At 59.2% G+C, this 20,376-nt stretch overlaps 1 protein-coding gene across 1 annotated transcript in view; it reads left to right on the top strand.

Moving 5' to 3' along the window:
- The window catches only part of AP3D1 (adaptor related protein complex 3 subunit delta 1), a 27,890-nt gene continuing 7,514 nt past the window's right edge, over positions 1–20,376 (top strand). The window contains exons 1-25 of the mRNA XM_025042661.1: positions 1–60; positions 1,101–1,196; positions 1,637–1,732; positions 3,235–3,315; positions 4,447–4,527; positions 6,649–6,756; positions 8,233–8,362; positions 9,224–9,363; positions 9,528–9,601; positions 10,782–10,831; positions 12,271–12,320; positions 13,026–13,074; positions 13,836–13,981; positions 14,061–14,209; positions 14,280–14,510; positions 15,001–15,232; positions 15,995–16,140; positions 16,582–16,723; positions 17,053–17,124; positions 17,848–17,923; positions 18,152–18,348; positions 18,624–18,697; positions 18,959–19,133; positions 19,329–19,394; positions 19,888–19,986. Of these exons, the coding sequence (XP_024898429.1) occupies positions 1–60; positions 1,101–1,196; positions 1,637–1,732; positions 3,235–3,315; positions 4,447–4,527; positions 6,649–6,756; positions 8,233–8,362; positions 9,224–9,363; positions 9,528–9,601; positions 10,782–10,831; positions 12,271–12,320; positions 13,026–13,074; positions 13,836–13,981; positions 14,061–14,209; positions 14,280–14,510; positions 15,001–15,232; positions 15,995–16,140; positions 16,582–16,723; positions 17,053–17,124; positions 17,848–17,923; positions 18,152–18,348; positions 18,624–18,697; positions 18,959–19,133; positions 19,329–19,394; positions 19,888–19,986 (2,820 nt within the window). The remainder of the gene's footprint in view (positions 61–1,100; positions 1,197–1,636; positions 1,733–3,234; positions 3,316–4,446; positions 4,528–6,648; positions 6,757–8,232; positions 8,363–9,223; positions 9,364–9,527; positions 9,602–10,781; positions 10,832–12,270; positions 12,321–13,025; positions 13,075–13,835; positions 13,982–14,060; positions 14,210–14,279; positions 14,511–15,000; positions 15,233–15,994; positions 16,141–16,581; positions 16,724–17,052; positions 17,125–17,847; positions 17,924–18,151; positions 18,349–18,623; positions 18,698–18,958; positions 19,134–19,328; positions 19,395–19,887; positions 19,987–20,376) is intronic.

Genomic DNA, 20,376 nt, shown 5'->3' with positions numbered 1-20,376 from the left:
ATGACGGGAGCTTTGCACTGCTGCTCCCAGAGGGCGCATCAGGGACTCTGGACCTTGAGGGTTAGTACCGCTTCGGTCGAGCCTTTTTGAATGGTGTTAGGAGATGTGCTGAGTAAGTGAGGAAACCAGGGGAATGGAAAACCCATGATCACACAAACGTACAAAAATGTTCACATAGCACTATGCATGGGAACCAAAAAGTGGGAGGGGCCCAAGCGCCCACCCGCCAGGAGCAGACACACACACTGTGGTCCATGCGCCCGCGGAGCCAAGCACCAATGCTTGCTGCAGTTGGGATGGGCCTTGACATCATTGCTCAGAGAGAGGCAGGGGGCCACAGACAGATTCCTAATCAGGCTTACTGCTGCTGTGGAAAGGCTGCCCAGGTGACAAGCTCAGAGATAGGGGACCTGGGAGCCGGTGGGCATCAGGCTGAGAGGAGCCTGCCCAGTGAGTGGTGGGCTGGTGTGCAGCCAGCCAGATGTGGCTGGTGCCCTGGGAGCACCGGGATGCCTGGGGCACCAAGGGTTAGAGTGGCCGCTCACAGCTGATCTCCCCCCAGCCCGGCTCCCTGTCTGTGCCCCCATACCTGGTCACAGCCCCAGGACCAGCGCCATCTGGCCTGCCTGTGCTTTGTGCACCTGATGCTCTTCCTGGGTGGCCACAGGGGCCTGGCTCTTCCTTTCCCTCACCAGCCAGCTACTCTCCTTCCAGCCTCACTCCCGTGCCTCAGGAGGGCTGTGAAGGAGCCACAGATCTCATTGCATTGAAATGTATTTTTTAATAACAGCATCGTTAGATGTACAGTTCAGTGGTTTTTGCTACATTCACAGCACACAGTTGTCACCACAATCAGTTTTAGAACATTCCGTTATGCCAAAAAGCAATCCCCTCCCCATGAAGTCATCCTTTTCCCTTTCCCCCAGCTCCTGGCAACCAAGAATCCACTTCCTGTCTCTGTGGATTTGCCTCTTCTGGACGTGTCACTTAAACAGAATCAAATGCCGCATGACCTTTTGTTTTGCATCTGGCTTCTTTCTGAAATAATTGTTCTTAACTGTATTAGGCACTCAAAATTTCTCAATTTCTTTTCCTTTCAGGCAAAGTATATCTCTCAGTGCATCGATGAAATCAAGCAAGAACTGAAGCAAGACAACATCGCCGTGAAAGCAAATGCAGTCTGCAAGCTGACGTATGTAAGTACCGCGGCTGTGTGCTTGGGCGGCGCTTCCGAGCGATGCTCTCATTCTGCGCCCTCCATGCAGTCAGGCTAGCCGTTGACTCCATCACCCGACCATCCCTCCATCCACCTGTCCATTGTCTCTCCATCCATCCGTCCATCCACGTGTCCATTATCCATCTGCCCGTCCATCCCTCCATCCACTTGTCCATTTGTCCATCTATCCCTCCATCTACTTATCTATTGTCCATCTGTCCATCCGTTCCTCCATCTACTTATCTATTGTCCATCTGTCCATCCGTCCCTCCATCTACTTGTCTGTTGTCTGTCTGTCCATCCGTGTCTCCATCCAGTTGTCCATTGTCTGTCCATCTATCCCTCCATCCACTTACCCATTGTCTAATTGTTCTTAACTGTATTAGGCACTCAAAATTTCTCAATTTCTTTTCCTTTCAGGCAAAGTATATCTCTCAGTGCATCGATGAAATCAAGCAAGAACTGAAGCAAGACAACATCGCTGTGAAAGCAAACGCAGTCTGCAAGCTGACGTATGTAAGTACCGCGGCTCTGTGATTGGGCGGTGCTTCCGAGCGATGCTCTCATTCTGTGCCCTCCATGCAGTCAGGCCAGCTGTTGACTCCATCACCCGACCATCCCTCCATCCACCTGTCCATTGTCTCTCCATCCATCCGTCCATCCACGTGTCCATTATCCATCTGTCCGTCCATCCCTCCATCTACTTATCTATTGTCCATCTGTTCATCCCTCTATCTACTTATCTATTGTCCATCTGTCCGTCCATCCCTCCATCCACCTTTCCATTGTCCGTCTGTCCGTCCATCCCTCCATCCACTTGTCCATTGTATGTCTGTCCATCCTTCCATCCACTTGTCCATTTGTCTGTCCATCCATCCCTCCATCTACGTATCTATTGTCCATCTGTCCATCCATCCCTCCATCTACTTGTCTGTTGTCTGTCTGTCCATCCGTGTCTCCATCCAGTTGTCCATTGTCTGTCCATCTATCCCTCCATCTACTTATCCATTGTCTGTCCATCCATCCCTCCATCCACTTGTCCGTTGTCCATCTACCCGTCCATCCTTCTATCTGCTTATCCATTGTTCGTCTGTCTATCCGTCCCTCCATCCACTTGTCCATTGTCCATCCATCTGTCCATCCCTCCATCTACTTGTCTGTTGTCTGTCTGTCCATCTATGTCTCCATCCAATTGTCCATTGTCTGTCCATCTATCCCTCCATCTACTTATCCATTGTCTGTCCATCCATCCTGGTCAGAGGGCGACTCGATCTCTCCCTCCATCCACTTGTCCATTTTCTGTCCATCTCTCCCTCCATCCACTTATCCATTATCTATCAATCCATCCCTTCATCCATTGGTCCATCGTCCACCTGCCAAACACTGCTTGACACTCTCAGCTCTAGGCACTGGCCTCAGGGCATACAGGGCTAATTCTTAGAGTCGAGATAGGGAGGAAGGGCGGGGTGCCAGGATTATCAGATGGCACAGGGTGTGGTGGACCCCCTGACCCAGGGACCAGTAGGGCCCTTACCACATGGAGGTCAGCAGGAGCACCCTCAGCTCCCTGTGAGTGGCACTAGGAAGCCTGCAGAGGGGCTCTGAACCGTTCTGGGCCGGGTGTCTGCATGGTTCCCTGCCAGACTGCTACGATCCCTGGTCGGCGTGGGAGCCTAGGCCAGGCATCGCCTCCTGACCTCTTTCCTGGTCAGAGAGGGCGACTCGGGGTTTGTGGGGCGGGCGTCCCCTCTCATTGTAGGTTTCATGAGTATCATCGTAGGGAATTTTAACCAAGCACGGCTGCTGGAATTTCAGCTGCAGCCATCCATAGTCCCATAGTGTTTGCTGTCACCTGTCCCTGTATTCTGCAAGGTGAAGGCTAACTGGTCAGAAGACATGAGATACCCTGGGCTGTGTTCAGACTGCAAACGGCGCGTGTCCTTCCACAAGCCAAGACAGGATGCTGGGATTTAGGGCTTAAGCTTTGGCTTGTGAATGAGTCTCTTCCTTCTCAACAGTTGCAAATGTTGGGGTATGACATCAGCTGGGCTGCCTTCAACATCATAGAAGTGATGAGCGCCTCCAAGTTCACATTCAAGGTACTTTGCGTTGGGGCCTGTTGCCATGGCGATGGGAGCTGGGGAGGAGTGGGCCTTGGTGGAGGGAGGAGGGGGTCCCCTGGCCACCTATACCGTCTGTCCTATGGGCAGAGGCTGTGCTGCAAAAAAATAGGGTAACAAAAACACTAGTGACCTATTTTGGTCAAACTTTAGCCACGCAGCCACCATACCTTCACAGATTTTGTCAATTATTAATGCTATTTACATAGTATTTTTCTTTCAATTTTAAGTAACGTCATTTAAAGTATGAGTTTATGTGATCAGTTATATATACTTTTAGTACAAATTAAGATAAATTTGTAATTCTTTAAAAATAATACTGACCATCTTACCCAGAGACCATCACTCGTCACCTCGTCCTGTGGCCTCGTGTTCATCTTCTGAGGGACACTACCCGTGAGCAACTTGGGACACTGTTTTCTTCTCACTCGATGTTAAACATAAGCGTGTTTCCCATTTTTAGTAAATAGCCTGAAAAACAGTCATCAGGATCTGGCCTGTGTGTGGGTGTTCCGTTTAATTTTCCCGCATCGGCTTGGTTTTCAGTGAGAACGCATACTGGCTGGCGGCTGAGGCTGCTTCCTGCCCCGAGGGCCCCAAGCACCTGCCTCTGGGTCCTTGCCATGGTCAGGCCCAAGCTTGCTTTGAAGGACGTAGTCGTCCTGCGTGCCAGTTACTCTTAAATAAAATGCCACGCTTGTCAAAACAGGCGGTGCTCGGCACGAGGGCTGAGGCATCACATACACGTGCAGATGTGACGAGGTCGCCGCATCATTCTGGCAGAGATTCGAGCCCAGGAAAACCCAGCACTTGGGATGACTTCCTGCATGAGGTTGTCAAAGCAGTTCCTGGCTGACGAGTGGAAGTACAGCGTTAGTGAGGGCTCTGTGGTTGGCAGACCTTAAAGGACTGTCGGTTTCGATAACCACATGCTCTTGGAGTTTTACAGACCCTGGCTAGGTTCTTGAATGACTTCCCGTGCCCACCCAGCTGTGGCCCCTGGGCCTGGGGGCTGCTCGGGGCCAAGCTCAGGCGAAGGGCTAGGAGCTTCCCAGAGGGCACTCGGGCCCCTCGTCTCACCTCTCACGCTCCGTCTGTTCGACCCAACAGCGCATCGGCTACCTCGCTGCTTCCCAGTGCTTTCACGAAGGAACTGACGTCATCATGCTGACGACTAACCAGATCCGCAAGGTAGGCCGCCCGTCCCGCAGTCCCCATGGCCTCCTCGTTCTTGGCCGGGCTCCTTTGACCCCCTGTGAGTGTCTGTTCTGCACGCTGGTTTTCTGACACTCACGTTTGAGTGGAAGGCGCTGAGGTCAGCAGGGTCTTGCTGTCATTCCCTTAGCAAGCAGTCCGCGCCCGCAGCCTTGTCATTAGCAAGAGACACCAGACTTGGCGGAGCCGTCTGCCCTTGCACCTGGGCTGGCGGGGGCGGCGGAGGCTCGCCGCGCTGCCCTTCTGTCCCCTGTTGGTTGCTGTCCTCTCCCGGAGTGCCTGCTGAGGTTACGCCCCCTCCCCGTGCAGGTTCTGCCCCCGGCCTTTCAAGTCAGACCATGTGCATATTTCAGTCGCATGTAAGCGTGTTTTTAAAGTGGCTTTTGAAGATCACTGGGTAATACATTTCCTCCCTGGCTCCAGTACTGTGAGCATCTTTTGTTTCTTACCTGATCGATGAGAGGGCAGAGGGCATGTCGGTGGGAATGGGGGACTCCCCGCTCCCATTCCCAGACCGTGTTGCTGGAGACCATAGCTCTGGGGTGCTAGGGCCAGATTCCTACGAGTGCTGGTCACCCCGCATGGTGACCTGGTGACCTTGGAGTGGATGCTCTGGTCAGGCAGGCTGGCTATGCCGGCACTGACTGGGTACTGATGCCTGGCGTGGGCTGAGATGTGGGTCTGGGAACTCGGCACTGCCACACTCGCGGTTCTGGGGGACAGACTCACAGCTCCGGGCAAGGCTGCACAGCGGTGCTAGAGTCTAGATGCTGGGGCGGGGCGGGTGGGGCGGCCTTGGCCGGGAGTGGCTCTGGGGAGGATGGGGCTGGGCGAGCACTCCCTGTGGGGCACTGGGACAGTAAATGGGAGGGGAGCAAAAGAGAGGAGAGCGAAGGGGCTTTGGTCGCCTGGGTACCAGGATGCCAGCTAGCCTGCCGAGGCCCAGCTGTGGTTTTCCTGCTGGTCATCTTGGCGCATCCTGTCCCCTGCCTGCCCCTTAGTCATGACCTCGATTTAGGCATAGATCTGTCACTGCTTCCCATTGAGATGTGCTAAAGGCAGTCACTTAGACCTACCCTGCTGGGGAGATGGCCCAAGCCTGAGACGTCCTCACACCTGAACAGACGATATTGTAGTAAGACTTAACGACCTTGACCACTGCTGCTGCGCCCTCTGCCCGTTGCAGTCTCAGCCTCACGCACAGAGTCCCGTTTTTACGCAGCCCCACCTACCACCTCCGTCCCTCTCATTCGCATCCCGGGTGTTGGCAGTCTGTGTTTCCGTTTTGACCGAACCCGAGACTCCTGAGCACGGCTGCCGCAGACCTGCCTGTTAGGCGGGGCGTCCTCCCGCTCCGCAGAGCCCTGCTTCTGAGCAGCTGTGTCAGGCGCGCTGCTGGCCCTTTGCGCCTCACACTGGGAGGACAGTCTGGCCGGTCGGGCCTGGATTCTGCGCTGTGGGTTCCTAGGTGGTGGATTTCTCTTCAGCGTGGCCTGGAGGGACTTTAAAAGCGACCATTTCCATATCACTAGTATGCTCTAGAGCTTAACTCCTAGATTACACCTTGGTATTTTTCGCTACACGTGCTTGTATGAAAGTTTTGGGGGCTCTTTACGAGATGTCTGCCCAGATGCGAGCTTGTGATATAAAACAGCCCTTGCCACACGTCAAGAGCGGGGACGCTCCTGCCACCGCTCTTGGTGAGAGTAGGGTGGAGGGCCGCTGGTAGATGGCATCAGAGTGGAGTGGGGTGCAGGCTGAATCTTCTGCTTTGGGAGGGTCCCGGAGCAGTAGCCCCTATTTGTGGGGGAGACACCCCAATGGAAGCAGAGGTGCCAGGGCTCTCCTGCCGTGGGCTCGACGGGTGTTTGGGGCCAGCTGGCCAAGCTGCTTCCTCTGGAGCCCAGGCCTCATTGCACCCCTCGGATGTGGGCCGTGAGGGGTACGGGGGCACCCTCCTCTTACACCCATGCCACTCCTATCTTGGTGACAGTGAGGATCCGGCTGCTCCATGTTACTCCTCGGGCTGGCAGGGGCATGGGGACCGAGGAGATGCGTGCTTGGTGCCTGCCCCTAACCCTCTCCCTCCCCTTCCAGGACCTGAGCAGCCCCAGTCAGTACGACACTGGTGTGGCACTGACCGGCCTGTCCTGTTTTGTTACCCCAGATCTTGCCAGAGACTTGGCCAACGACATCATGACACTGGTGAGTTAGCAAGCGTGCTGCCACCCCTCGGCCTTTGCTCTGTGAGGGGATTTGGAAAGCATGGGTGCGGGGAGAGCCGAGGCTAAATGTCACACAAGAGCTCTCAGGCATGCGGAAGTGGGCCGGGGTCCCCGGGAGGAATGGAGGACACAGGCAGTGGCTTTATCTCCATCACTGTGATTCTCACGTTTTTTCTTTATCTTCTTTGAAATAGTCCCATTTGGGGAAGGGGTAGGTGTTGCTGGTGGGTGAGGTCTGGCTGAAGACGTTCACCCATATGGTCAGGCACACGACCTGTCAGTCACTTTTTTACTGAAGCTTAAGTGACCATAGCAGTTGTCTCAACAAGTGGCATAATCAGGGTGACGCTTTTCTTCCTTCCCCATCCCGATGCCATTTATCGCTGTCTGACCACAGATTGACTGCTCAGGGCTCAGTTGACCCGAGAGGCATAATCCCAGTCAGTCCTGGCCTCCAGGGTGTCTAGAACGTCACCCTGAACATGGATGTCCTGGAAATCACGACCTCCCAAGACACTGTGCCAGGTCTCCAGCTCCCAGGGGAGCCTTTTTCCTTTGTCATTAAAGCCTCATGGAGGGTGGCTCTGTTCTCACACGGTCAGCCTGTTCGCTGTGCACCTGAGCAGGTCCCAGCCCACAGTCTCGAGAGGACTGCCAGTGAATCAGCTTCTAGATCGGGCAGCACGGCAGGTGGCCACCAGGCGTTTTATGCGAACACGGCCCCACCCATTTGTTCACATAGTCTCGTGGCACTTTCTGGGCTCAAAGACAGCCGAGTAGTTGGATTAGCGACCTGGCCCACCCAGCCAAAAATCTTGACCTTTAGATGATTTCAGAAAGTGTGCGGAGCCCACAGGGGGCACTAGCGAGCCGCTCTCAGGGCTGGGATAGCTCTCTCAGGAGGAGGCACTTGGGGGCCTCGGCCCCTCGGCATCTTGCACTGGGGGCCGCCGGAGGCCCATGTTGGTAGGCAGAGGCACTCTTCGCAGTGTGGCCTTCCTTTCCTGCCCGAGGCCCTTCACTGGGCCCCAGGGAGCCAAGGAGGAAAGTCAGCCTGCGGAGGCCAGGCCTAGGGTCGCAGACGCAGGGAGGCAGGTTTCCGTTCCGTCCAGGACACCGCTGAGTGATCCCTGGGTTGGTGGGGCTTGAAGGCTGGAAGGTGGAGAAAGGATTTTCTTCCGGGGAACGGAGGTGAGACGTGGGCATGTGTAGGAGAGCAGGGCAGTGTGTGAGGCGAGCGTGTAGGTGGTGAGCAGGGCAGGTGTGGAGGTGAGTATGCAGGTGATTGTGCAGGTGAGCACACAGGTGCACACAGGTGAGCAGGCAGTATGGGAGGGGAGCATCCAGGTGAGCAGGGAAGGTGTGGCAGGTGAGCACACAGGTGTGCATAGCCAGTGAGCATGCAGGTGCACAGGGCATAGTGTCAAGGGGAGTTGACTGCCATCTGCTCCTACAGATGTCGCACACCAAGCCATACATCCGGAAGAAGGCTGTGCTGATCATGTACAAGGTGTTTCTGAAGTACCCCGAGTCTCTGCGCCCCGCCTTTCCCCGCCTGAAAGAGAAGCTGGAGGACCCTGACCCTGGTTCGTTGGTTTAAGATGGGGACTGTGCGGGGCCATAGCGCTCAGCCAGTGTCTGGGGCCTGGTGGGGGCAATATGAGGTAGGCGTACAGGGCGCTAGGTCCCCAGAGGTCTGAGTTACAACCCCCGCCCCCAGAGATCTCCAGAAGGTTTCTGGCGCCACCGCAGGGAGGTCGGGCCCTGGCATCCGCCATTTCTCCAGGCAGCCCTGATCCTGTTTATTGGTGCAGGATTTAGGCACCAAGATCAGGGTGCTGGGTATGCTTGTGCTTCTGGGGCACGCATGTGCTAGGCCCTCAGTAGACTCCCGCGCACTGGGGAGGGCTCATCTGGCCATCTGCATGGTGGCTGCATGAGCTCACCCCAAAGCCTCCACACGCCACACAGGGCCCGGACTGGCCTCCGCGGGGCCCTGGGCTGAACAGATATAGAATAGCTTCTTCGAACCAAGTTCAGGGTCCGACATGTCTCGGGGGGGCTCCGCCCTACGTCATGGAGAGTTAACAGAGTGCCGAGAGGTCCGTCTGGGTGGCAGCAGCCAAGGCAGCAGGCATGGCGGGCGGGGGCGCAGGAGTGTGGCTCTCCTGGTGGAGGGAAACGCGGTCCCTTCACGTAGTGAGTGGCCTGCTCCTCATGTTTCTTGGATCATGTATGGCCCAGCCCCGCAGCCTTGGGTGAGGGACGATTCCTGTTGCCTTGGCCTTGCTTCTCGGCCCTCTGGTGGTCAGGGCTCCGAGGGGTTGGGGATTGGGCTGTGCCCACAGGTGATGGGTGCAGCACCGGGCACAGGTGGGGGCACTGACGTGGAATGGCCAGTCTGCTGAGGAACACTCTGATTAATGGGGATCCCTCTTACTTCACAGGGGTCCAGTCGGCAGCGGTCAACGTCATCTGCGAGCTGGCCAGGCGCAACCCCAAAAACTACCTTTCCCTGGCCCCGCTGTTCTTCAAGCTGATGACCTCCTCCACTAACAACTGGGTCCTCATCAAAATCATCAAGCTGGCAAGTGGCCCGACCTTCCTTCCTCTCGGCTGTGGCAAGGCCGTGGGGTGTCCTGGGAGCTCTCGATGTGGGGAAAGCGGTTGGGCTTGGCCACTGTGATGCGGAAACGTGAACGTGCTGTCCCGCCCCTGCTGCCTGTGGCTCACTGGCCTCTCGTTCCCTAGTTTGGTGCTCTGACCCCCTTGGAGCCGAGGTTGGGCAAGAAGCTGATCGAGCCTCTCACCAACCTGATCCACAGGTGAGCCTTGGGCAGGCCTGTGCTCCCTGGGGCAGCCCAGGGAATGTTCTGGATCAAGATGCAAACACGCAGTGTGAGTGCTCCAGAGAGGGCTGTGCTCGGCAACCCGCCCACCCTCCTGGGACATGGCTGGGCTGCTGTCCCCTCAGGTTCTGAAACAGGAAACAAAAGAAAGGGAGGAAATGCGCCCCACTCAGCCCCCGCCACCCCCCGGTCACCATGGGCCTCGGTGGGCTCAGTGAAGAGCTGGCTGGGTAGATCTGCTCCCAAGGTTCCCCAACCCCGGGAAGGAATAGGGCCCTGAGGCTGCCTCAGCCCTCAGAGCTGCATGCACCCCCAAGTGGGGCGCTGGCCTCCAGCAAGTCCCCGCCCTCCCCCGGGCTTCAGCCTCCTGGCTCACCATCCGATGAGATGCTGGAAGATAAATAGTTACAACAGATTTCTGGGCTTGGGACAGTTTTGGTTGTAAATAACAAGTCACAGAGATTACAGTGCAGCTCTGGTTTTCAGAGAAGATCACAAGGCCATCGGCCACGTGACCGGCATGTGGACCGGCTGTGACGGCCGTGCTCCGTGGGGCACATGGGTGATTGGGCTCGAGAGCACCCCGTGGGAAGGAGTATCGGGGGCAGATGCACTCGGTGCCTGCCTCGGTCGTCAGTCTGGGCTGTGCTTCCCAGACAGGGTCGCACTGGGGCCCGGGCTTCTGTATTCTGCCTGCCCATGTGGGGCCACACGTGACTGCCCCTCAGGCTCCCTGTCACAGTACAACCAGGCAGTGGTGTTTCAGGCTGCTAGAATTTTCTCCATGCTTCCAGAGCATGAAGGGGATTTGGCTTTCCTTCATGGATGTCACACAGTTGGGAGGTTAGGGGAAAGGGCACCCATGGCCACCTGTGGTGACTAGGAGGGGGATGCTCGCTGCGCCTCCCCGCCCTGAGCTTCTGATGACGTGACCTCAGTTGTCACAGCCGTGTCTTTGCAGACACAGCGCAGAGTAGCGCGACTCAGCCAGCCCTCACGCCTCAGCCACCTGTGGTGACTAGGAGGGGGATGCTCGCTGCATCTCCCTGCCCTGAGCTTCTGATGATGTGACCTCAGTTGTCACAGCCGTGTCTTCGCAGACAGCGCAGAGTAGCGCGACTCAGCCCTCACGCCTCGTGTCTGTTCCCTCCCCCAGCACGTCTGCCATGTCCCTTCTCTACGAATGTGTGAACACCGTCATCGCAGGTGAGAGCTGCTTATTGGGTTCTGGAACAGGAGGGTGCCGGTCCTGGTGGTGGGACTTGCAATAGGCCGGCCCCTGATGGCCATCCCCAGGCCCCACCAGTGTGTTGCAGGGTCACCCATAGTCATAGATTTTCGACGACCTCTCCCCGCTGGAGGTTTCCTCCTGTCTCTGAGCCGCGCCCAGCCCCGCCTGGAACCCCTTGGGAAGTGTCACAGCCAGAACCCACTGCCCTCACCCGGCTTCCGGTGTCAGCTCCTGCTGCTCGTGGCCTAGTCCTCACACCCGACACAGGCCCTGTTCCGTTTCTAAGCAAACCTGTGGCATTATTCACCTCCCTTGCGGGTACCTAGGAGCAGGGGTCCTCAGCAGTGCAGTCACGTGTACTCCTGGAAAGGTCTCCCGAGAGGCCATTTGTGGGGGTCGGGACCTGGCACAGGGCCCCGTGGGGCACTGCGGATGGCCGTGTGTCCACAGCGCCGAGGAGTCACAGGGCCCCTCTCCTCTGGTGTCCGTTGCTCCTGGACCTGGCTGGCTGCCTCCTGCATCACTGTCTGGGTCCCATGTCCCTGCAGCCGGGCATCTTATAGACTGGCGGTGGGTGCTGGCGGCTCGGGGACTCAGTTTCTCGTCCTCTGCTCGCCCTGGCCAGAGTGGCTGGGGAGCAGCCTCATGGTCCCTCCTCGCGGACCTGCGGACAGTCTCATGTTTAGCAATTCGTAGAAAGGTGGCCCATAGTCTGTGCCCCAGGCCTGTAGCTGTGTGGCCTGGGCTGTGACGCTCAAGGCTCTGTGACAGTGGAGAGTGAGGGTGGGCATGCACAGCGGCTGGTGCCTGGAGGTGGGGCACGTAGGCCTTGGGAAGAGGGTTTCTGTCTCTGGAAAGTTGGGGCGAGGACAGGGTGTGGCGGGACTGGAAATGGCTCTGGGGTGGGCGGGGGTCTGGCAGAGCCTGTCTGGGGCCTGGTGTGTCACAGGGGCACTGGACCGGAGGGTGTGGCTTGAGCTCCATGGAACTGTTTCGGGCAGACGCTTGGTGCCTCTGGAGCATTCATCTGCTCTTGGCCACAGAGACCCAGCGCTCAGGGTCCCCATGAGGGGCTGGTCACGTGGGCGCCTTTGGCCAGCACGTCCAATACCCCAGACCCGAGAGGGAGGGAGGTGCTCGGTGTGAGCCGTGTGTTTGCACAGAGCGCTTAGCGCTGGGGGCCCTGTCGGGGTGGTGGCAGGAGCCCCGGAAACCAGTTCCAGCTGCCACCAAGGGCTAGCCCTGCAAGCCGGCCCTCCCAGGGAGCGCCCCAGCCCAGTGTGTCTACCCTCCGCATGAAGGCCAGCCAGCCAGGCCGAACGTTCTCGGTGTGGTGGGCTTTCTGGCTCGGGTGCCCCACCGGACGCACAGTGGACAAGCCGTGGGGCTCCTAAGCCAAGGCCGTCTGTTTCAGTGCTCATCTCGCTGTCCTCCGGCATGCCCAACCACAGCGCCAGCATCCAGGTAAGCCCCATGCCAGCCACCGCTGGGCCTCTTACCCTCTGTCCCCACCTGGCAAGCCCCGCCCCATGGTCTGACAGATGCCCTACCATTCATGCCCAGCACCCTGCACTGTGCAGCAGCTCCTGGCCCCCCTAGCCACCTAGAAACATGGCTGTTTTATCCCATCTCCTGAGGTCCCCAACCACCCTGGCTCTCCAGCTTCTTTGTGACCCCTGTAAATGCCATATCCACCCTGGAGCATGGAGCCCCATGGGCTCCCTAAGTGGCCTAGGGACCGTTGTGATGTTCACCCGTCGTTTTGGGGGCTGGAGTTATATTTAAATTGCACAAGTAACATGGTGGCACAGAAAGCACCACCATGCTGTCCTTGTGTCCTTACACATTGAGCACGTGTGGGAAGCCCCAGGGTGTCCTGTGCGTGTTCCGTGGGCCCATCCATGCTGGGCGCCTGCTGCTGTCAGCATCTTTGCCAGCACCTGTGAGCAGCCCTGCGTGGTGGGTTAAGCCCCAGGGTGTCCTGTGCGTGTTCCGTGGGCCCTTCCATGCATCCATGCTGGGCGCCTGCTGCTGTCAGCGTCCTTGCCAGCACCTGTGGGCAGCCCTGCGTGGTGGGTGCTGCACAGCGTGGGGGCGTGGGTGGGCCTGGCATTGCTGTATACGCCATTGCTTCGGGGCACGTCATCAGTGCTGTCTCCCTGTTTGCAGCTTTGCGTCCAGAAGCTGAGAATATTAATAGAAGACTCCGATCAGAACTGTAAGGCACTCCCCTTTTGTGGAGCTGTGTGCGTTCTCCCTGGGAGGCCTCGTCTATGGTGACTCACGGCTCACTGGTGGCTTTCCCAGCTGACCAAACAGCCCCGCTGGCCATTTGTTTATGTGGCTGCGTGCATGTTTTCTCTGTAGACGTGTTCTGTTGAGAAGTTCTAGCCAGTGACACTGGTGGCCAGCGCTTCCAGAGCTGTTTGTTCAGAGCAGGGCCAGCCTGTAACTTTTTTAGCCTTGAGACCACATGGTCGTTGCTGCTATAGCTCAGAAGCCACCTCAGCGACGACATGTACGTGACGGGCGTGGCTGTGGGCCAGTTCATTATCATTTACAGACCAGGCTTTGGGTTGGACATGGTCTGTGGGTGGCAGTTTGTCACTCCTGGTTTAGATGATCTTGCATCGGGGCCTACAGGGGCGCTCGGGGGCCCCTCGTATGTGAGGTTCTCACCGGGCCTGTGGGGCCTGGGATTTCTCTATCTACTCTCCCAGTGTAGGCCAGGCAGAAAGGTGGGTGTCATGTTAATTGCCACACTTAAAACGTGTCGGCAACCATTTTGAACTACAGCAAAGGTAACAGCTGAGCGGGAGGGGGGCTGTCCCTTGCTTCTCTATGTCCCACCCTGAGAATATCCTTCGAGTCCACCAGGGCACCCAGGTCGTCAGGGCTGAGCGGGGGGCCATGCTGCAGGCAGTGTCGGCCCCCGAGCCTGTCGTGGCGCACCAGGGTCTGTGTCTTGCGTCCCCTCAGTGAAGTACCTGGGGTTGCTGGCCATGTCCAAGATCCTGAGAACACACCCCAAGTCTGTGCAGGCCCACAAGGACCTCGTCCTGCAGTGCCTGGATGACAAGGACGAGTCCATCCGGCTGCGTGCCCTCGACCTCCTGTACGGAATGGTGCGTGCCCCCGGGTGGGGTGGCCACGGCTCCGCGTCCCCATGCCCAGCCCACCCTCACCAGCGCCCCTCCTCCCCAGGTGTCCAAGAAGAGCCTGATGGAGATCGTCAAGAAGCTGATGAGCCATGTGGACAAGGCCGAGGGCACGGCGTACCGGGACGAGCTCCTGACCAAGATCGTCGACATCTGCAGCCAAGCCAACTACCAGCACATCACCAACTTTGAGTGGTGCGTCCCCCGCCCCGGGCACGCGGGACAAGCCGCCTGCCGGGCGCATCTCAGCAGCCGCCTCCCGCAGGTACATCAGCATCCTGGCGGAGCTGACCCGGCTGGAGGGCACCCGCCACGGCCACCTCATCGCCTCACAGATGTTGGACGTGGCCATCCGCGTAAAGGCCATCCGCAAGTTTGCCGTGTCGCAGATGTCCGTGCTGCTTGACAGCGCCCACCTCCTGGCCAGCAGCACCCAGCGCAACGGGATCTGTGAGGTGCTCTACGCCGCTGCCTGGATCTGCGGAGAGTTCTCTGAGTGAGTCGCCTGTGTTCCCGAGAGGAAGGGACAAGGGATGAGGGAGCGTGCCCAGCAGTCCCTTCTCTGGCACTAGCTGCACCAAAGCCCAATTCCCCTGGCATGGCGTTCTGGCCCTTCCTCATTGGGGACCAGTCACTGTAAGCCGGGGGACCCAGGACCTGTCGTCCTCGCAGGCGCGAGGTCTCTTCCTAAGTCTGCCTTCCTGTTCTTGCCCGATACCCTTCATCCCTCACAGATTCTCGCGAGTGAACAGTTTTCCTTTTTGTTTTCCTCCTTTTTTCTATTTGGCTGCTCAGGAGTCGTCTGTGTCACGTCATTACTGTAGTTTCCTCTTTCGTATCCTCTCCTTAGCCCCTGTCGCTGGACAGGGTCTGGAGCACGCCCCCCTATCCCCCATAGCAGGGCGCCTGGCCTCTCTTCCCAGCTCCTGGAAAACCCCACGGTAAGGGGCGGTGGGCGTGCTCTCACCTGGCCTCCCCGCTCTCAGGCATCTGCAGGAGCCCCACCAGACCCTGGAGGCCATGCTGCGGCCCAAGGTCACCACCCTGCCAGGCCACATCCAGGCGGTGTACGTGCAGAACGTGGTGAAGCTGTATGCGTCCATCCTGCAGCAGAAGGAGCGGGACGCGGACGCTGAGGCGGCCCAGGAGCTCACCCGGCTCATGGTGGAGCGGCTGCCCCAGTTCGTGCAGAGCGCAGACCTGGAGGTCCAGGAGCGGGTACGCACCGGCCGCGGGCTCCTGGGGGCACAGGCGGCACCCAGCGAGGATGGGGGGTGTGCGTCTGCTGGGAGACGATCTAAGGGTATGTGTTTGGCAGACTTGAGTCATTCGGCCCAAGAGGGAGACGTCCAGGTGGTGGTAGGGTTCTGGGGGTGGGCGCGCTGCTGCTCACCGCAGAGGAGCTGGGTTGGCGCAAGCTGAGAGTAGCGATGTGGGCATCGACGGTCAGGCGGCCTGGCTTCTGACGCCCTGGCGACATGGAGCTTCTCATTTCCCCAGACCACACGCGGTACTTCCTAGTCCTCAGTGGACCCCGGTCCTCTGAGATCGAGGGTAGATGTGTGACGTTAGCCTGCCCAGTGTCCGGGGACCCTGGTTCCCGCGGCAGTCTGCGGCCAGACACTGCACTCCTGGGAGCCCTGTGTTGGAGCTACATACCCCTGCTGGCATCTGGGGTGCAGCCCCGCCTGGGTGGTTCTCATGGGACAGTATGTCTTTTGTGGTCCTCAAGTCTTGCTTGTGGGCCTGTTTCTGTCTCTCACTTCCTCTAGTTGAAAGAGACCGTTGTTGGGTTGGTTCCTTCCTGGTTGGGTCCTTTCACGGCCGAAGGCTCCCCGTGGAGCCTTCTGAATGTCCCCAACAGGACTCTAGCCTTCTGCTGGCTGGGCCTCCGCATGGGCTGACGCCCTGCAGGTGCTGAGTAGCCTTCACAGCCCCATTCTCCGTGACTCACCTGTGGCCCCTCCGTGGTCCCCACAGGCATCCTGCATCTTGCACCTTGTCAAGCACATCCAGAAGCTTCAGGCCAAGGACGTGCCAGTGGCAGAAGAAGTGAGTGCCCTCTTTGCCGGGGAGCTGAACCCCGTGGCTCCCAAAGCCCAGAAGAAGGTTCCGGTCCCCGAAGGGTGAGCCGTGTGCTCCGTCAGAGGACACGGAGCGGGGGGCGGATTGCTGGCCCCAGGAGGGGTGGTGGGAGCAGTGCCACACCGTCCAGGTGGGGCAGGGCGGGGCCTGGAGGGAGGGCCGCCGTGCCTGAGCCCCCAGAGACTGGACGGGCTGGTACGTAGACCGTGTTGGGTGCTCACCAACTCTTGTGGGCCCTTGTTGGTCCCATCCCTGGTCCCCCTACCCCTGGGAAGTGGGTCTGCTGGTGGCCCTTGCCCACAAATCTCTACAGGAGGCAGCACAAGCCCGCGTGGGGGCCCAGAATACAGGGAGGGCTGTGAGGGACAGCCCAACTCCGGGGTCCTTTGGGCTCTGTCTCATTCTCCATGATCCCTACTGTGAGTGTCCCAGGGTCAGGTACACAGGCTGGAGCCACTGTGTGACTTCACTGTGTCCTGCAGCCTGGACCTGGACGCCTGGATCAATGAGCCGCCCTCTGACAGCGAGTCTGAGGACGAGACGCCCAAGGCCATCTTCCACGATGAGGAGCAGCGACCCGTTAAGCAGCGGCCACCTGAGGCCGACGAGGAGGAGCTGGCCCGGGTGAGTCCGGTGGCTCTGGGGCAGCTAGCCTATTGAGCAGGCTCTGTGCCCCACTGTCCCCTGGGTGTGCTGACTGAGCCCAGCCTTGGTGTCAGAGTTGAGTTTTGTCGGAACGAGAAGCTTCTCTTCTCTCGACCCCAGAGCTCCTCAGGGGCCCGGCCTGGCTCCAGTCTCAGCTGTGTCCCCACACCTGCTCCTTCCCACCACCAACCTCAGTCTCCCTGTAGTCCAAGGCCCACAGGGGAAGCGCCGAGGGCTGGGCCCCACAGCTGGGAGGGCACAAGGTTCATGTCCCACGCGTTCACTGGCCTCGATTCCTGTTCCCACAGCGTCGAGAAGCCCGGAAGCAGGAGCAGGCCAACAACCCATTCTACATCAAAAGTTCCCCGTCTCCCCAAAAGGTAAGGCCAGCCTGGAATGTCCTCCAGAGACATTCTCCTAGCCATTCCAGGGCGTGCACCAAGCCTCCGTCTCAGTACAGCCAGGGGCAGGACTTTGAGGGGTTCCTGGACGGGGCCTGGGATAAAGCCAGGCCACGCACAGTGCCCGAGTTCAGGCTCCTCTGACCAGCCGGCCCCGGGAGGCTGCAGAGGTGGTGGACACGGGGCTGTCCCACCTGGCCGGAACATTCTGGATCTTGGTCCGGGGTGGTGCCCGTTGCCTTTGTTAGCACCCTCCAGCCAGTGGCCCACCATCAGGAGCATGTTGGGCTCCCTGAAGTGTCCAACTCTATGTGGCAGGTGCTCGGGTCCTTTCTTTCTTGGAATTGCTGGGTCCCCTGGTGACCCCGTTCAGCTTCCTGAGAGGTCTGCAGACCCTGCCCTACCTGCTGTGTGCGAGGGCTATGATGGCCGCACCCTGCCGCACCCATGTCTCCTGGCCGATTTGTCCTGCCATACAGGGGGGTCTGTCATCGCACCAGGGTGTCAAGTCTGCTTTTTTCCTAACTTGGAAAAGGGTTCAGAGGGAAGAGCTGATGGGAGCGCCTGTTTGTGCTGCAGACTGTGCCCCTAGGAGTACTCTTGCTCCAGGCGGGCGCGCCTCACACTGGGCGGTGGCCTCCTTAGGCAGGGTCATCCATCTGTCCAGCCCACCCAGTAACACCTCGCTGTTTGCCTCTGCAGCGGTACCAGGACTCACCCGGCGTGGAGCACATACCCGTGGTGCAAATCGACCTCTCGGTGCCCCTGAAGGTGCCAGGCAAGTGTCTGTGCCGACAAACTGGGGACAGCAGGCGGCATGAGGATAGGGTGGCGAGATTGGCGGGACACCAAGAGCCCAATTTCCGGGTATCATTCAGAAAGCCCCCATCCACATCCAGGCGGCCCGAGGGATGGTGCCCGCAAGTCCCCTCGGCCTGTAGCGCAGACAGCAGGGGCTGCCTGTGCCCTGGGGCCGGGTGGGCTGAGCTGCGCTGCGCGCCCACAGGCCTGCCCACGTCCGAGCAGTACGTGAAGCTGGAGGAGCAGCGGCGGCACCGACAGAGGCTGGAGAAGGAGCGGCGCAGGCAGCGCAGGAAGGGTGCGAAGGGCAAGCCACGGCGCCACAGCTCGCTGCACACCGAGAGCGACGAGGACATTGCCCCGGCCCAGCAGGTGGACATCGTCACCGAGGAGATGCCCGAGGTCCGCCCGCCCGGCACGGGCTGCCCTCGCCACTGCCCAGGACGGGGGATGGGTGCAGGCTGGGCTGAGTGGGCGTCCCCTCGCGCTTCCCCTTTATCTTGGCCTGTGCTGGCCCGTCCTGGCCTTGCTGCCCACTCTGAGCACCTGGCCCAGACTGGACGCCTCGGGTGTAGGAGTGGAGCTGGACATCCATCTTGACTGGGTTGCTTCTGGGCTCGAGCTGGGGTCTGGAAGGGGCTGGGTGACCTGGACCCCAAGTCCCTGTCTTTCCTCAGAACGCTCTGCCCAGTGATGAGGATGACAAAGACCCCAACGACCCGTACAGGGCCCTGGACATAGACTTGGATAAGTGAGTGCGGGGCCGGACTCAGGCCCGGGTCTTCCTGGTGTGTCTGTGTCCTCGCCGTTCCTCTCCATCCTGTGCTTTTTGCACAACGTACAGAAAAAAATGGGTGGCAGAGGGCTCCCCCTCCGGGCCATGCATATGTTGGGTGGCAGGGTCATATACCAGAGAACCGGTCAGTAGCTGGGTCACACGTGGGAGAACAGATCTGGAGCCTATGGGCTGGCAGGTGGCTCCTTCTGTGACCTGCCCCCCATTCCCACGCAGGCCCTTAGCCGACAGCGAGAAGCTGCCAATCCAGAAACACAGAAACGCCGAGACCTCCAAGTCCCCTGAGAATGAGGACGTTCCCGTTGTGGGAAAGAAAAGCAAGAAGCCCAAAAAGAAAGAGAAGAAGCACAGAGAGAAAGAGCGGGAGAGAAAGAAAGAGAAGGAACAGAAGGTGAGGCTGACTCTCAGCATGCCTGTCATGCTTGAGGGGACCGTGGGCCCTGCCAGCCGCTCTAGGTGGAACCCTGGGCGGTTCCTGTATTCGCCCACGTGGCCCTGGGCCTGCTGGGGCACCCCGCAGGCTCCCCCTGGGCCCTCTCGGGCCCGTCCTGCTGCTTCGGCCGAAGCCCTGTTTGTCTGGTTTCAGAGTGAAGACTTAGATTTCTGGCTGTCCACCATGCCACCGCCTGCCGCAGCCCCAGCCCTGTCCACGGTAAGAGCCGGCGGGCGGGCCGGCCCCACACCGTCCGCAGCTGGACACAGCTGCCTCCGTGAGGAGTGCAGGGACACTCCTGGGTCCTGCCCACAGTGGCCCTTCCCCTTCATCACCTATCAGACCTTCCCGGCCACCCAGGCCCCAGGTGTGGGAGGGTGTCAGGGGACCCTCACACAGATGAGCCAGGTTGGGGCCAGCTCCTGTGCCCTCCGTCTCGCCCAGGCAGCGACTGAGTGTCTGGCCCTCGTGGCAGAGCTGGGGAGCAGCCGTGAGCAGTCACGACACAGAAGTCGGTGGGCCCGGCCGCTCTGGGCGCTCGGCTCTCCTGGCCACTTGCACTTCCTGCTTGCTGACACAACACGTGGCATGCAGGAGGAGGCCTGGGGCTTGTCAGAGGGTGTCCCGGCACAAGGGCAGATTAGGGCACACAGGCAGGGGACACCCGGACCCAGGGTCCCACCACAAACCCCCACCACTGGGCTTCCTGCAGGAAGAGCCAGGGGCGAATGCCACTGTCACTGCCGCTGAGGAGGAGCACGAAGAGCCACAGCAGGGTGACGAGGGGGAGGAGGAGCGAGACCGCGAGAAGGTAAAGGGGCCATCCGGCTGGTCGCATGGGGGCTGTGTACCTGCACTGAGGCTGCAGGGGCACCCAGGCCTGGGCACAACGGAGGTCACTGCTGCCGAGAGCCCTGACAGTGGGCTCCTGTCGCCGTGCACGTGCTGCTGGGGTTTTCACGACAGCGTGACACACCATAGAGCTCACACTTTTAAAGTGGATTGCTCCCTGATGGGTAGTATATTCTCAGAGGTGTGCAACCATCTTCTGCGCTTCCAGAACATTCCATCACCCAAAAAATCCCGTTCCCAGCCCCTGACACCCACTCACCCACTTCCTGTCTGGACACACCTATTCTGGACGGTTCACATAAATGGAATCCCACGCTGTGTGGCCTTGTGTATCCGGCGTCTGTCACTG

The sequence above is a fragment of the Pteropus alecto genome, unplaced genomic scaffold (assembly GCF_000325575.1).
Source record: "Pteropus alecto unplaced genomic scaffold, ASM32557v1 scaffold30, whole genome shotgun sequence".
Lineage (NCBI taxonomy): Eukaryota > Metazoa > Chordata > Mammalia > Chiroptera > Pteropodidae > Pteropus > Pteropus alecto.
The sequence above is the reverse complement of the archived record's forward strand: the minus strand, read 5'-3'. Positions and strand labels throughout refer to the sequence as shown.